The 12,333-nt window shown below is 34.4% G+C and overlaps 1 protein-coding gene across 1 annotated transcript; it reads left to right on the top strand.

Annotated features, from left to right (window-relative positions):
• The first annotated feature begins 724 nt into the window (after positions 1 to 724).
• Positions 725 to 11,741, top strand: axdnd1 (axonemal dynein light chain domain containing 1). The gene is made up of 25 exons (XM_087783039.1): positions 725 to 894; positions 1,194 to 1,333; positions 1,415 to 1,518; positions 2,244 to 2,334; positions 2,399 to 2,484; positions 2,562 to 2,618; positions 2,692 to 2,800; positions 3,120 to 3,241; positions 3,931 to 4,071; positions 4,178 to 4,282; positions 4,522 to 4,642; positions 4,773 to 4,874; positions 4,931 to 5,094; positions 5,206 to 5,263; positions 6,084 to 6,312; positions 6,377 to 6,581; positions 6,736 to 6,829; positions 7,316 to 7,500; positions 8,104 to 8,188; positions 8,260 to 8,364; positions 9,261 to 9,320; positions 9,526 to 9,627; positions 9,799 to 9,890; positions 10,992 to 11,131; positions 11,555 to 11,741. Exons 1-25 carry the CDS (start codon positions 828 to 830, stop codon positions 11,704 to 11,706), a joined length of 2,916 nt encoding a protein of 971 aa, XP_087639165.1. The 5' UTR covers positions 725 to 827; the 3' UTR covers positions 11,707 to 11,741.
• The last annotated feature ends 592 nt before the right edge of the window (positions 11,742 to 12,333 follow it).

Genomic DNA, 12,333 nt, shown 5'->3' with positions numbered 1-12,333 from the left:
AGGCTGTGCACCCCCTGCTCACTGAGGGGAGGTGGGTTTAATCCCACACTCCTTCTTGTTTAAAATGCATGACCACACATCTGAGAGCCACATTTAAATGCTGGAATAATGATGACAGCGATCCCAGCTGCTACTATTTATCATTTCTGATGAATTTAATTAGAATTGTTTCACGTAACAGAAAATATTTGTATCTATATTATATATGAAACATTTGTTAAGCTTTCATTATTGATATTTGTTCCTCAAATGGTTAACTAAATATAAAGTAATGTTATTTAAAACGTCTAGAAAATCTATTTTAACAGTTGGTGTACTATCATTTCTCATGTCTTTCCAATTTTCACTTCTTTGATGCATTAATTTAAGCTTCATTAATTTGTACATTTTAATTATTCACCAATGTATTATTTTCTTTATGTTGCCAACTTTAAGTTTAGCTTCTTTATTTGTAGCATCATATAATCTTGAATCCTATTTTTTTTGCATACAAGTAAATGTTAAATTTGTTTTGTTTTGATAAAACAACTGTGTAAAGCATTTTAAGAAAACTATACAAGGTTTGAGTATTTTAATTTGTACACAATTATATTATTTTTGAATATTGAGCAAATGACGAGAGAATTTTTTTTTAGTTTTAGTTTTAGTTTTTGGTATTTATTTGAACTCTCGCGATATTGTAACCACATTCACTACCATGGCAACCCCGGTCAAGTGTCAATCCAGGAGTTCTTAGGAGTCGTTTCATCTTAGTTTGTACGGCACTGCTGTTTGTTTGTTTTTAACACATTATTTAAGAGTTGAAATACGAAGAAGTTCGGTTCGGTATGACTACTTTGGCAGCCAGTTCGACGGCGGGTTCTGCGATAACAGATTCAGATGTCGACACCACAGGTGAAACTGTAGACAGCTAGCAGGCTAACAGCGATGCTAAACAACTTTAATAAAACTATATGAAGCTAAATTAATGAACGTTTATGTCAATAATTTACGTGTTTAGCTAATATTTTCAATACCAATGCATTATATATATATATATATATATATATATATATATATATATTAAATGTGCCGTATTTTTCCTTTTAAAAATAATATATTTTCACATTTTTTGTAGAAACATGTTTCATCGTAATTTTGTCAGTTTCCTGCCGTCTTTGCTGATTTTTTTTTTTTGATTTTTTATCTTTCAGAACCAACAATAAAAGTCACGGCTAAGAGGCACAAATCTCTCCTGTACAACACAGCCGTGCCTGATGAACTGCTGATCAGTCTTTCTTCTGCTGCTTCAAATAACAAATTCAGTCATTCTTCTCATCATCATCATTGCAAGGTTTCCATTCATCCATTTTTTTAGATGACCATCGACAATATTCATCTGGCAATTCAGTATTCAGTCTGATGAATTCTTCAGGTGTCCGGGTTGAAGAAGTTGGACGCAGTCTGGCATCACCCACTTGGACGTGAGAAATACAAGCATCTTCTGGACCGGCCAGCATCTGTGGCTGGAGCAGGAAGGTTACTGTGAAGGATAATAATCTAATTTCTATGTTTAATCCATTACATTTTATTTGATGAACTACTACAGACACTTTTGTAGATGGCCATTTATGTGAAATTTGCCTTTTAAGATGTCAACAAGCTTTAAAAAGCCCTGCCAAAGGACATATTTTTTAGTTCGCAAACAGTTGTTAGTAATACTTGACTAAAGTTTTGGATTCATATATTTATTGAAAAAGGAGTCCCCTCTTTACCCATCTAATTACTTCAACTACGCTTTACAAATAACTCTTACTTACTTACCTACTTAGATTGTTACTATGTTTATTTATTTATTTTTGGCCTTATTTAATAATTCTTTATATTTTTAAATTAAATAATTTCAGCACTATTCTAAACTGAAGCTTAATACATTTCAATGTTTTGTACATATATTTAGATTTATATTGAGGACATTTCAATATGACTTACTATTACTCACTTACATTCGACGAAAATACAATGCAAATGGATTGAATTGTAGGCTTTCATAAATTATATCCTTTTTAATTCATTTCTTCTTTGTCTACATCAACCTTTTTTGCCCGGCATCCCTTCACAAATGTCCTCGTATAAAATATGGCTCTTTGGTGAATTTAACTCCTCAGGCGTGATCTAAACTATCTGCTTTATTTGTTTAAAATGCCCTTACGTTTCATCATATTTTCCCTGAGTATCAATTAATTTCAATTTCTTTCCTATAGAGATGTTTCATTCCTTTGTGATTCTGTGGTAACCCACAAAAAGACAGCGCTCCCACCGTTGAGTGAAAACAGTGGCACCAATACCTCACAGGTAACCTAGTATTACTGTGTAAATGTTTGTAAGATACTGATGTTGTTGATCTCCTGCAATGTAGAACTTGAGTCATTTAGAAAGCCTGGTGCCGGAGGAGTATCACATTGTGAGAAACAAAGGGATCAACAGCCTGAAGCTTTATGAAGAGTAAGTGAAAAATAATAAAAAATGTATAATAAAAGGATTTTTTTTTCTGAAATATCATGTGAATTTATCTATGTCAGTGCGTTTACAGTGCAGTTGGAGGACGATGACCATAAGCTGCGGGTCTTTCCATCATTGTGAGTTGGAAAAAAATAATAATAATTTGCGATACTAGGAGAAGCAGCTGATGTGTTGATGCATGTTCTGCAGGCAACCCAGTGGAAGACTGGAGGCTATCCAGCTGATTGGGATCATGGATGACATGTTGGACAAAGCTGGAGTGGGCCATCAGAGTGAGGAGCTCACTGAGTTCTCCCAGGTAGTTTTGGTTTGTAAATTAAATAACAATTGGCTGGAGAAAATAAAACTCATGCCTTGAGTTCCATCCTGGTCTTTTCCATGATGTAGGTGTTATGTCTTACCACACGGTGGCGCCAAAAGCAAACACAAAGACGTAATGAAAGGATTATCTGCAAATTAGTTTAAAGACGTTACAATATTTGACTTGTTATTTATTTAAAATCTAATTATACAAACACACTAGAAATGTTCTACCATCCATTCAAATAAAAAAATACTAATTAACTTGGTGCTCCCTTTTAACATTTTTATTTGAAAATCTTAAAATGGGTTTGCAGATGGAGAGTCTTATGGAGATGGTGCACAGTGAGCAGAAAATCTACAACATCGTGTTCCATGAAGTGATCAGGCAGGTCAGTGTGGAGTGTGTCGAGAGAGGACAGCTGCTCGCAAAACTCAGGTCAGTAGCTACTCATGTTTACAAAAAAATAAAATAAATAAAGTTTACGTTTTCAGTTTCCAGCAAATATTGAAATGTTTTTCAATTTTTTAAGCATTCAATTATTTTATTGATTTGAATTCAATATATATCAATTCAAAGGTTGAATTTGTTGTTATTTAACATTTAAATTTAATAATTCATATTTTGAAAGTTACATTTTTGTATTTTAATGATCGAATACAATATATTTTTTATATGCATTTTTTTGCATAGTTTAATATCCCAGCTCCATTAATTCTAAACCAAATTTTCAAAATACAATAATATTTATTTCTTAGTCTTTTAAACTCACAAGAAATGTTGGCATAATGGTGCAATTTCATAATGAATTTGAAAGGCTACGCATTTTCTCTTATTTTTATTTTAATTATTAGTAAGTAGCATTACAAAATCTATGTCTATAAATAAATCCAAAACATATTTTAAAGAATTTATTCAATTGTTAAAAAATGCAATCTTTCAATATACAAATGATTGAATTCCCTTATTTACAAAAACAAATTCAACTATTCAACATAGAAATAAATGAATTCACTTATACATTTTAAATGTTAAATTCAACTATTCAATATTGATATATACACTGATGTATTTCCATTCTCTCTTCTTTACGTGCCATGTTAACATTTACAAATGTACTGTTTTAGACAGCGATACCAGTCCTTGCTTGAGCGCATCCCTCAACGCCTTAAATCTCTTCATACCCAAGCCGTGGCAGAGCGAGCTTCTGGCCGTCGCCTCACTGAGGAAATGAGCCGTGTGAAGTCGATCATCCAGCACCTGAGCGAGTATGACCAACACATTGTCATCTTTCAAGAGTGTAATCAAGATGACTAGTACAACACTTATTGTTTCAGTTTTCCTCTCTCTGTGTGTGTGTTTATTTGACCACAGGGAGCTCTGCAGGATCAGAGAGCATGATGCTGCCGTGTCCCAACAGGCTGAGGTCGCTCGCCAGCAGCTGTCGGAAGTGCTTGATCACACAAACACCAACTCATTGTCAGTAATGTCCTCATGGACAGAAACAGATGTACAAATAGTCTTCTGTGTTAATTATGTTTGGTCCTCCTGCTGGTGATGTAGAGGCGCTTAGTATCGTTTTCCTTAAGGTTTCTTTGAATCAACTTTTAAAACTATTAAACCTACAAAATCCTCCATTTTACAACAATATAAAAATAATAACCTCCTTGGCAGAGGTAATAAACATCCAGGTTGAGTAATTGAGTTTCTCTGCACAGTGTGGTTCAAAGTTACCACGAGCTCTATGAGCTGCAGAGAAGTCGTCTTCAGGCCGAGCTCCTGCAGATGACAGAGGAGAGAGATCACTGGAGTCGCATCACGTTTTGTCTCGCTCTTAAGGTCTGTGAGAAAAAAAGCATCGTCCTGCTGTGTCTGCCATTATTGCTTGTCATCATAAATTCTGTAGCAGAGCTGGACCACACTGGGTGGTTAATGACCAACTGTTTAGACTACTTTCTTTGACCTCCAGGTTATCAGTGTGAAGAAACTGCAGCAGGTCAGTAATCTGCACCTGTCTGCGCAAAGCTGGTTCAAAACTGCTGAGCATTGCGGATTGTACATCTCAGCAAAGGTAGTGATGCGGCCATAAGTCGGATATCAGCTTGACTTTAACAATTAATTATTCAGGACACTGATGCCCTCGGTGTGATCGTGGAGCAAACAGATCAATGGGAGGAAAAACTAACAGGTTTCATCGCTCATCTAAAGAACAGAGATGGAGAACTGTATGAAAAGATTCTGGCCTTGCAGCAAGGCTTCTCTAAGTGGTTCCAAATCTGCTCAAACAATGGGTAATCCTAACACTGCTGTTAATCCGCATTTGTAGTTTTAGTTTGATTTAATCATGCAACGATTTTCATACAGCAGGCCACTCTTATGAGCGTGAATTTTCTTTTTTTAAGGTGCATCGACCCAAAATGTTTGGTCGAAATTCATGCTGATCTGCAGCAGTGGATCGAGGTAAGATCGTTCATGTTTCCACTAAAGACTCTTTTCCATAAAAATCAAACAAAAACATATATTTAAAATCAAATGTCAACCTACATGAATGTGCCTCTGTTTATTCTTACTTTAAGATTACATTTTATATTTTGAGTAAACTTTCCCTCTCAACTCAAACTAATTCTTTCTTTTGAACGCACCACAATGATTTACAATGTACCATGAACACACTAGTGGCTTTGTTCATGTGTCTTTATGACTGAAAGTCCAGGACTCTTATGTTTGCAAGAGTACTACAGTATTTCAAATGATCTAAATAATAATCTTATAATTTTCTTTTTTTTTTGTACATGTGAAACCCAAATATTGAGGGCGTTTGTCCATTTTTGTGTTGCATCGAAAATTCCTGCTGCTAGATGGCAGCAGTCATCACAGCGATGACTGAGGACAAGAGGATACAGCCGACTCCAGTAGCTTTTAAAGCTGATGTTTGGAAAAACAGTTTTTTGGTTTCAAAACAAATAAAAAGCGGTTATAATTTACGTCAAGAGTCATTTGACTATAATTCTCTACCAGAGTTAAGTACTGAGACAATAGCAAAAATATGACCTTGTTCCAACAATATTACAATTATTTAATATATTTTTATATTTATTTATTTATATTTAAATCACATTGCACAATAACAGTAACACAGAAAGTCGGAAAATAACTTGACTTGTAACTTTAAAAAACAAATGATTACTTGAAGTTTACTGGTAAAAATGTTTGCCTCATATATTGAACTACATTAACATGGATTGTTCCGAAGCCCATTGATTGAAACGTGTTCCTCCAGATGTTGACTCTACAGTGCGAGCTCTACCAGGGCGAGCAGCTGCTGTTTTGTCAGCAGACTGTAGCTCAGCTTGTTGAGCAACAGGAGCGATGGCTCGACCGAAGTCTTCAGCTTTATCGAGCGCATCCTGATGACAAGCTTCCCTCCCTCCAGATGGACCTCAGAGATCTGGACAGTTTTATTTCCGAGCACCAGAAACATCTGGATCTGTATTTCACTGGAGAGAACGGTAATATCTGAGCAAATAATCATCATAATAGGAACTCTTGTGACACTTTTCTTTGTGTTCTTAGGCATCTACCAACACATGTTGTCATTGCTGGGGTTGTTGAAACCCTGGCTAGCCAGTCTTGACCCATTAAAAATGACCTCTGACTTTGACCTGTCGAAGCTGGGAACTGACCTGCAGAGTTGTCAGACTATAATTGAAGAATTGGTGCCGAAGTTTTCTGCCGTGCAGACAGGAGGTCATGAAGAGCAAAACATGATAAATCCATAGTAAGTTGTGTTTTTTCGTCAACCATTTTTTGTTCTTAACATATCTGTTTGTGCGTGCATGTGTGTGTTTGTTTTTGTGTATGCATTTGTCTTTGTGTGTGTGTGTCTGTGATTGTCTGTGATTGTCTGTGATTGTCTGTTTGTGTAACAACAGCACAGAGTCAGAAAACATTTTTAAGAGACTACAGGAGTTCAGAAACAGCCTCACACAATTTGCCAAATGTGAAAGTCAGAAACTTCTGGTCCAGGTGAGTTCAAATGTAACACAGAGTCGATCTTTCTGATCACTTGGATATACTTCAGCCTCCCAGCAGGACTATTGTGATTTCAAATCCGAAGTGAGAAAACTTCTGGTCCGAACTTCCCTCCTTTGTGAATTTTGTTCTTTCTTCTTGTGCTTGTTTTGGGTTTCTATTGACACATAATATTATATAATATTAATATTAATGGATAAGAACTGTTTCTCGATTTAAACCTGCACGTTTCACAATTTTCTTTCAATCTTGATTTATTAGAACCTGAAATTCTTCTACTTTGATCGACTCCTCAGTTCTTCTACTTCTGTTCTACTCTTCCAAAACAAAGAATGAAGCTTCTGACTTTTCCAGGTATTTTCAGACTCGTTTGCTGCTTTTTAAAAAATCATTTTACTTTTTCATAATATTCTGTTATTTTTGCTCAAATCTCCTTTATAACCAATTGTCTGATGTTTTTCTTTCTTTCTATCCAACTAGATCAGGTCCATAAACAAGGCTCAGATCCAGTGGATGTTGGACTTGTTGCTCCTCCTGGTGCCAGACCACACTGGGAGTCAGAATGAAGAACATGATTATGTTGTGAACGTTTCTCTTCAGACTCTGGAGGATGATAACAACATTTTAATTGAGAAACTGTTCAGTATTTCCAAAACCATCACCAGGTATAAAATACATATATTTTCAATTGTACACCATTTTTTAAAGTAATTTGTTGTTTGGTCATTTTATTGAATCCGCCTTTAGCTAATGTAAGTAGATGGTAAGATTACCTTTAATCACAACATATTTTCTAGCAGTAACTAAGTGACTTTTTTATTTTTATTCAATGTTCCAAACATGGAACTCACAATTGTAACGTGTTTTTCTTATTTTTACATAAATGCAACAACTCTTATTCATCATTTTAACAAATGCTTTATTTACACGTTTTCCTTAAAATGAGATATTTTCCTTAATATATTGATAAATATAATATTGATATATTTAAATGTTTTTATGAATGTTTATTATTAAAATGATATCCTTCCCATCTTTTTATTTCTCTATTATTAACATTTTTGTAATGCAGATTTTTCTTCAATTATAATGTAAGAGGTGTTTCCTGTTTAGTCTTTATAGTTTGTCCTGTACCTTTTGTCATAATATCTATATATTTACCCTTCTTAACTTGTATTTTATAATTTTACCTTCTTAAGAGTTTTTGTCTTCTTTTAAAACGTGCCCATATTTACGAGGATGTCGCTGTATGTTTTCCATTTTTTTAGATGCTGCCAGCAGATATCTGAAGAGAACCATCCCAGTCTTCACGATGAAGAAGATAAAATCATGGATGCATGTCGAAACCTTGAGGTGTCAAACCACTCGTAATTTGTATTTTTCTCTGTTTAATATCAACACATTTCTCTCGTGTTTTTTTATAGAAGGAGGGTGTGGACTGGGTTACCACCTCAAAGAGTTTACTCTCTGAGCTAAGAAATGTCTCCAATGTTGATGGTGAAAACGCTACAGAGAAAGCAGAAGCTCTGGTAAGGATCCGACTCAGCAAAACACATTCAGTAATATTCAGACAATTGTTTTATCCGTTAATATCAGTATAATTAGTATTTTATTGGAACACACTGATTATTTGTTAAAATTGACTCCTCTTTCTCAATATCCTGAGTATAGAGTAAATTATGCTGGTGCTATACTGCTAAGTATGTATTCTGCATACAACCTGCTTACTTATAATTAAATAAGTAAAGGTAACGGTGACTAGACAGTGTAATCAGGCCGTCATAGTTAAATTCCAGCTCTGGGTGTTAGTAAATATAAAAGCTCACACCTGAAATGGATTAATGGAATTGACACAAAATCTATATTTTCTAAGGGGGAAATTGTTTTCATGAGCCAATTAAATACAATTTTTAAAGATTGGAAAGCTTGAAATGTATACCAGAAGATAAAAGAAAATGAAAACTATCTATTTTATTGTATATTTGACATTCATTTTATTTAAATCAGAATCAGACACTTTAATTCCCAGTGTTAAACACAACATAGGGTTTTTCTTGTGGTCACAGTACATAATTAAATCATAAAGAACTATAGAAAAACATGAACATATAAAAAATAGTATAAAGATTCCTAATTCAAATAATATTTTTGTCAAATTTAATTTTAATTAATTTTGATAAACAAGTAAAGCTCACAAGTTTTTTTATACTAGTTTACATTGAACTTAAGGGGATTCCAAACATTCTTTTTGTGAGGAGGTTGGTTTCTTAACTACAATTCGGTTTTCTTAAGCATAAAAATGATCTAAAACATTGCTGATTTTCAAAATGTAAACATATATTTAGAATTATATGTATTAATATTTGTGTATATAATATATTGACTGCATGGTTCATATTGTATGACATATGATTTCTCGTAATAGGGAAAAAAAGTTCCTCTTCCAGCAGACACTGAGGTTGAACATGATCGGACGGCTCTTGAAGTAAGTCACACATTGTACTATGCTTCACTTGTATCCACTTTCATTCATTAATGAAGAATGTCAAAACTTAGTGGTAAAGTATAAATCAGTGAGTTATGTGACAATTCACGATTATGTTTTCTGGATTATTAAAAATACGAATATTTTATATGAAAGGCGAAAGTTTTTGTAGGCATAAACAGTAATGTGTGTGCTTGTCCGACAGGGGGAGCTGTCGACCTGCGAGGCTCCTGTGCTCAACATGCTGGGTAGTGATGGATATATCGTAAAGATAAATCTACCACAAGAAAATGTTAAACTAAATGAGGTTAGACACATTTCTCGTTTTATTCTTTTTTTAATTGATCAGGAAGGTGGATCAGAAATGCTCTATACTGTTAGGTGTTCTTATTATATCCTGACATAGCAGACAAAAATATATAAAATTGAGAAATGTTCTTCAAGTTTATTTTAAACCTTTTTTTTGTGCCTCCCTCAGAGCGAGGAGCTGATTGTGACGCCTACAACAGAAAAAGCTCATAAAGCATTTAGAGACCTGACCACTGTGGGTTTATTGCAGAAGGAATTACTGTAAGTTTCCATCAACTTGTTAAGTAATTTATTTTTCTTTATTTTTACGAAAAAGGTTTTTAAGCTGTTTGCCCTTATTACATTACATTAGGCAGACGCTCTTACTCAAAGTGACAATAAGTGCATTTAATCCTGTGGGTGTTAAACAAAGAACATTTTTTTTACCTTAAGTAAACCCGACTCAGGAGAGCTGCCGCATGTTTTCTTACAGTCAAGTTTTATTGAAAATTGGTGTAAAAGCCTCTGGAAACACATTTAAATATGAACTCGGATCAGATTTCTCTCTTTCTCTTCCCTTTCTCCTCTGTTATGTCTGCTAGCTCAAACACACACACACACACATACCCACACACAAACGCACACTCACTGTGACACACTTATGTAAATAATCTTTGCACAATGATTGTTGTCGGTTGTCTGCCTAAACCCCCCAAAGCAGACTGCTGTTGTCTCTTAATAACGGTATGTGACAACAGTGACCGAAGAGGGAGGGAAGATGAGAACTTTTTTCAAGTGTCTCTACACAAAGTTATGAGGACGTGACATTCTGCCAGGCTGTAAAGCTCCTGATGAGACACCGTGTGTTGTTATAATTAGAATTGGGTTCCATCAGTTATTTCTTAAAGCTGCACTAAGTAACATTTTGACATCATCATCTTTTTCCCATTTTCTGTTCTGAAAGAACTTTCTGAAGCAAAGGAAGAGAAAATCTCCAGTACAGGAGCCTCTCTCTCTTGTTTTCTGAACAAATACACTGGATTGTGGAATATAAATCATTTGAATGCAAGACTTTAAATATGTAGAAATACCTTACAAACCAGGTAAAATCCATAAAATATGGTTAAGAGGAATTGTAGTAATGCTACTTTATAATCAGGAGAACATGAGTAGAACTTTGGAACTTGGAAGATTTGGTATAAAGCTTTTGGAATCTCACGGAAAAGGCTTTTATTTGTATCCATTATGGTCTTAAATATTATTAAATTTGAATTGTTGAAAGACACCCTCAGTCTTCTTATTCACCTTCACATTCGGTAGATGTTAAACTTGTTTTATCCACCAGTATGCTGAGCAACACAATGACGGTTTCCTGTTCGTCAGTAATTCAGAACAGCAGCTACAGACCACGGAGCAGCGAGCGCAACAGGCCGAGGAGTCTCTTCAAGCAGCGCTTGAGAAGATTCAAGAGTTAGAGATGAAACTACAGGACTTCTCCTGCGCAGGTCTGAAAGAAAATGAAGGTAGTCGTCTGATAATTATACTTTATATTTCACATTGCTGATAAATTCAATTAAAAAGGGACTCGTCAACAATAAAACCTTTTTTCTAAGTATATCACATAGTTAAAGGCCCTATAAGTAGTTTATTAAACTTTGTTTCTGGCTCCCCCTAGTGTGTGTTGCCATTTCCAATTTACTCTGTTTAAATTTTATTACTATTAAGAGAAAGGCTCTTGTGCAGTTTTCAAAAATGTTACATAATGTCGTCTTTAACAGACCATATTCTGTATACTGTATAAATAATTGATTAAAGCTAAATTAGTTTAAATTAATTAATGTAATTGAACTGAGTAAACCTTGAATACAACTAATAATTGAATAACTAATGATTGAATACAGGATTTGATTCGTTTTTGGACCTTATCGCACTTTTTTTTTTTACAGGAAAAAAGAAAACACCAACTCCGCCACCATCTGCTCCAACATCACCAGCACCGTCTCCAGCACCGTCTCCAGCACCTGTAATGAAACCTGCCACTCCGAAGAAAGCTCCAGCTGAGTCCAAACCAACAAGCAAAAAGTCAAAGAGACGATAATTTTATTGGACCTTATATAGAAAAAGAATGAAGATGAAGTCTACCACACAGTTGACATGCAGTAAAAAAAAAGAAATTCAACTCAAGAAAAAAAATCTATAAATACTATCATCTTAATTGTAAGGTTTAATTTTTGATAATGGTACATATCACTCTATGTCATGCATTTATTTCAAAAGATTCGATGTTTCCTTGTCATAAAATCAATCTTCAATTCAATATTAGAAATTATAGGTTTGATAATAACTTTTAGATTTACAGAGTTAAGATTTTCATCTCCAAAATATACAAATATTTAAAGTGTTACGGGGTGCTACATTTTCGAGTGAGTGTGTCCACGAGCTACACTAGCAGGTATACTTTACATAAGGTAGGATTGAGCTTGACCACCGTATCTAAAAAATGAACATGAGCAAATACAGTAAATAATATCTGATTTTCTGTAATCTTGTTAAAAAAAAGTAAATAGTGTGGATTTGTATTTGCTACATACAAAATGTTTCTCAAAATTGTGAAGTACTGATGTGTGTGTGCTGCCTTACACAAGATAAAAAACATATATTATTAAAAAGGTTACAAGGAAACAAAGACTTAAGCATCAGCATGTTGGAATGCTTCATTGGGCCT

The sequence above is a fragment of the Callionymus lyra genome, chromosome 2 (genome assembly GCF_982586985.1).
Source record: "Callionymus lyra chromosome 2, fCalLyr1.hap1.1, whole genome shotgun sequence".
NCBI classification, from domain to species: domain Eukaryota; kingdom Metazoa; phylum Chordata; class Actinopteri; order Syngnathiformes; family Callionymidae; genus Callionymus; species Callionymus lyra.
Note: the sequence above shows the minus strand (reverse complement) of the source record. Positions and strands in the feature narration are given on the sequence as shown.

What these genes read in the sequence shown, in the direction of transcription:
- axdnd1 (XM_087783039.1), top strand. Translation starts at nt 828, where the DNA reads ATGACTACTTTGGCAGCCAGTTCGACGGCGGGTTCTGCGATAACAGAT. An exon ending in CAAATCTGCTCAAACAATGG is followed by an intron (nt 5,095 to 5,205) that starts GTAATCCTAACA and finishes TCTTTTTTTAAG; the next exon opens with GTGCATCGACCCAAAATGTT. An exon ending in CAGAGAAAGCAGAAGCTCTG is followed by an intron (nt 8,365 to 9,260) that starts GTAAGGATCCGA and finishes TTCTCGTAATAG; the next exon opens with GGAAAAAAAGTTCCTCTTCC.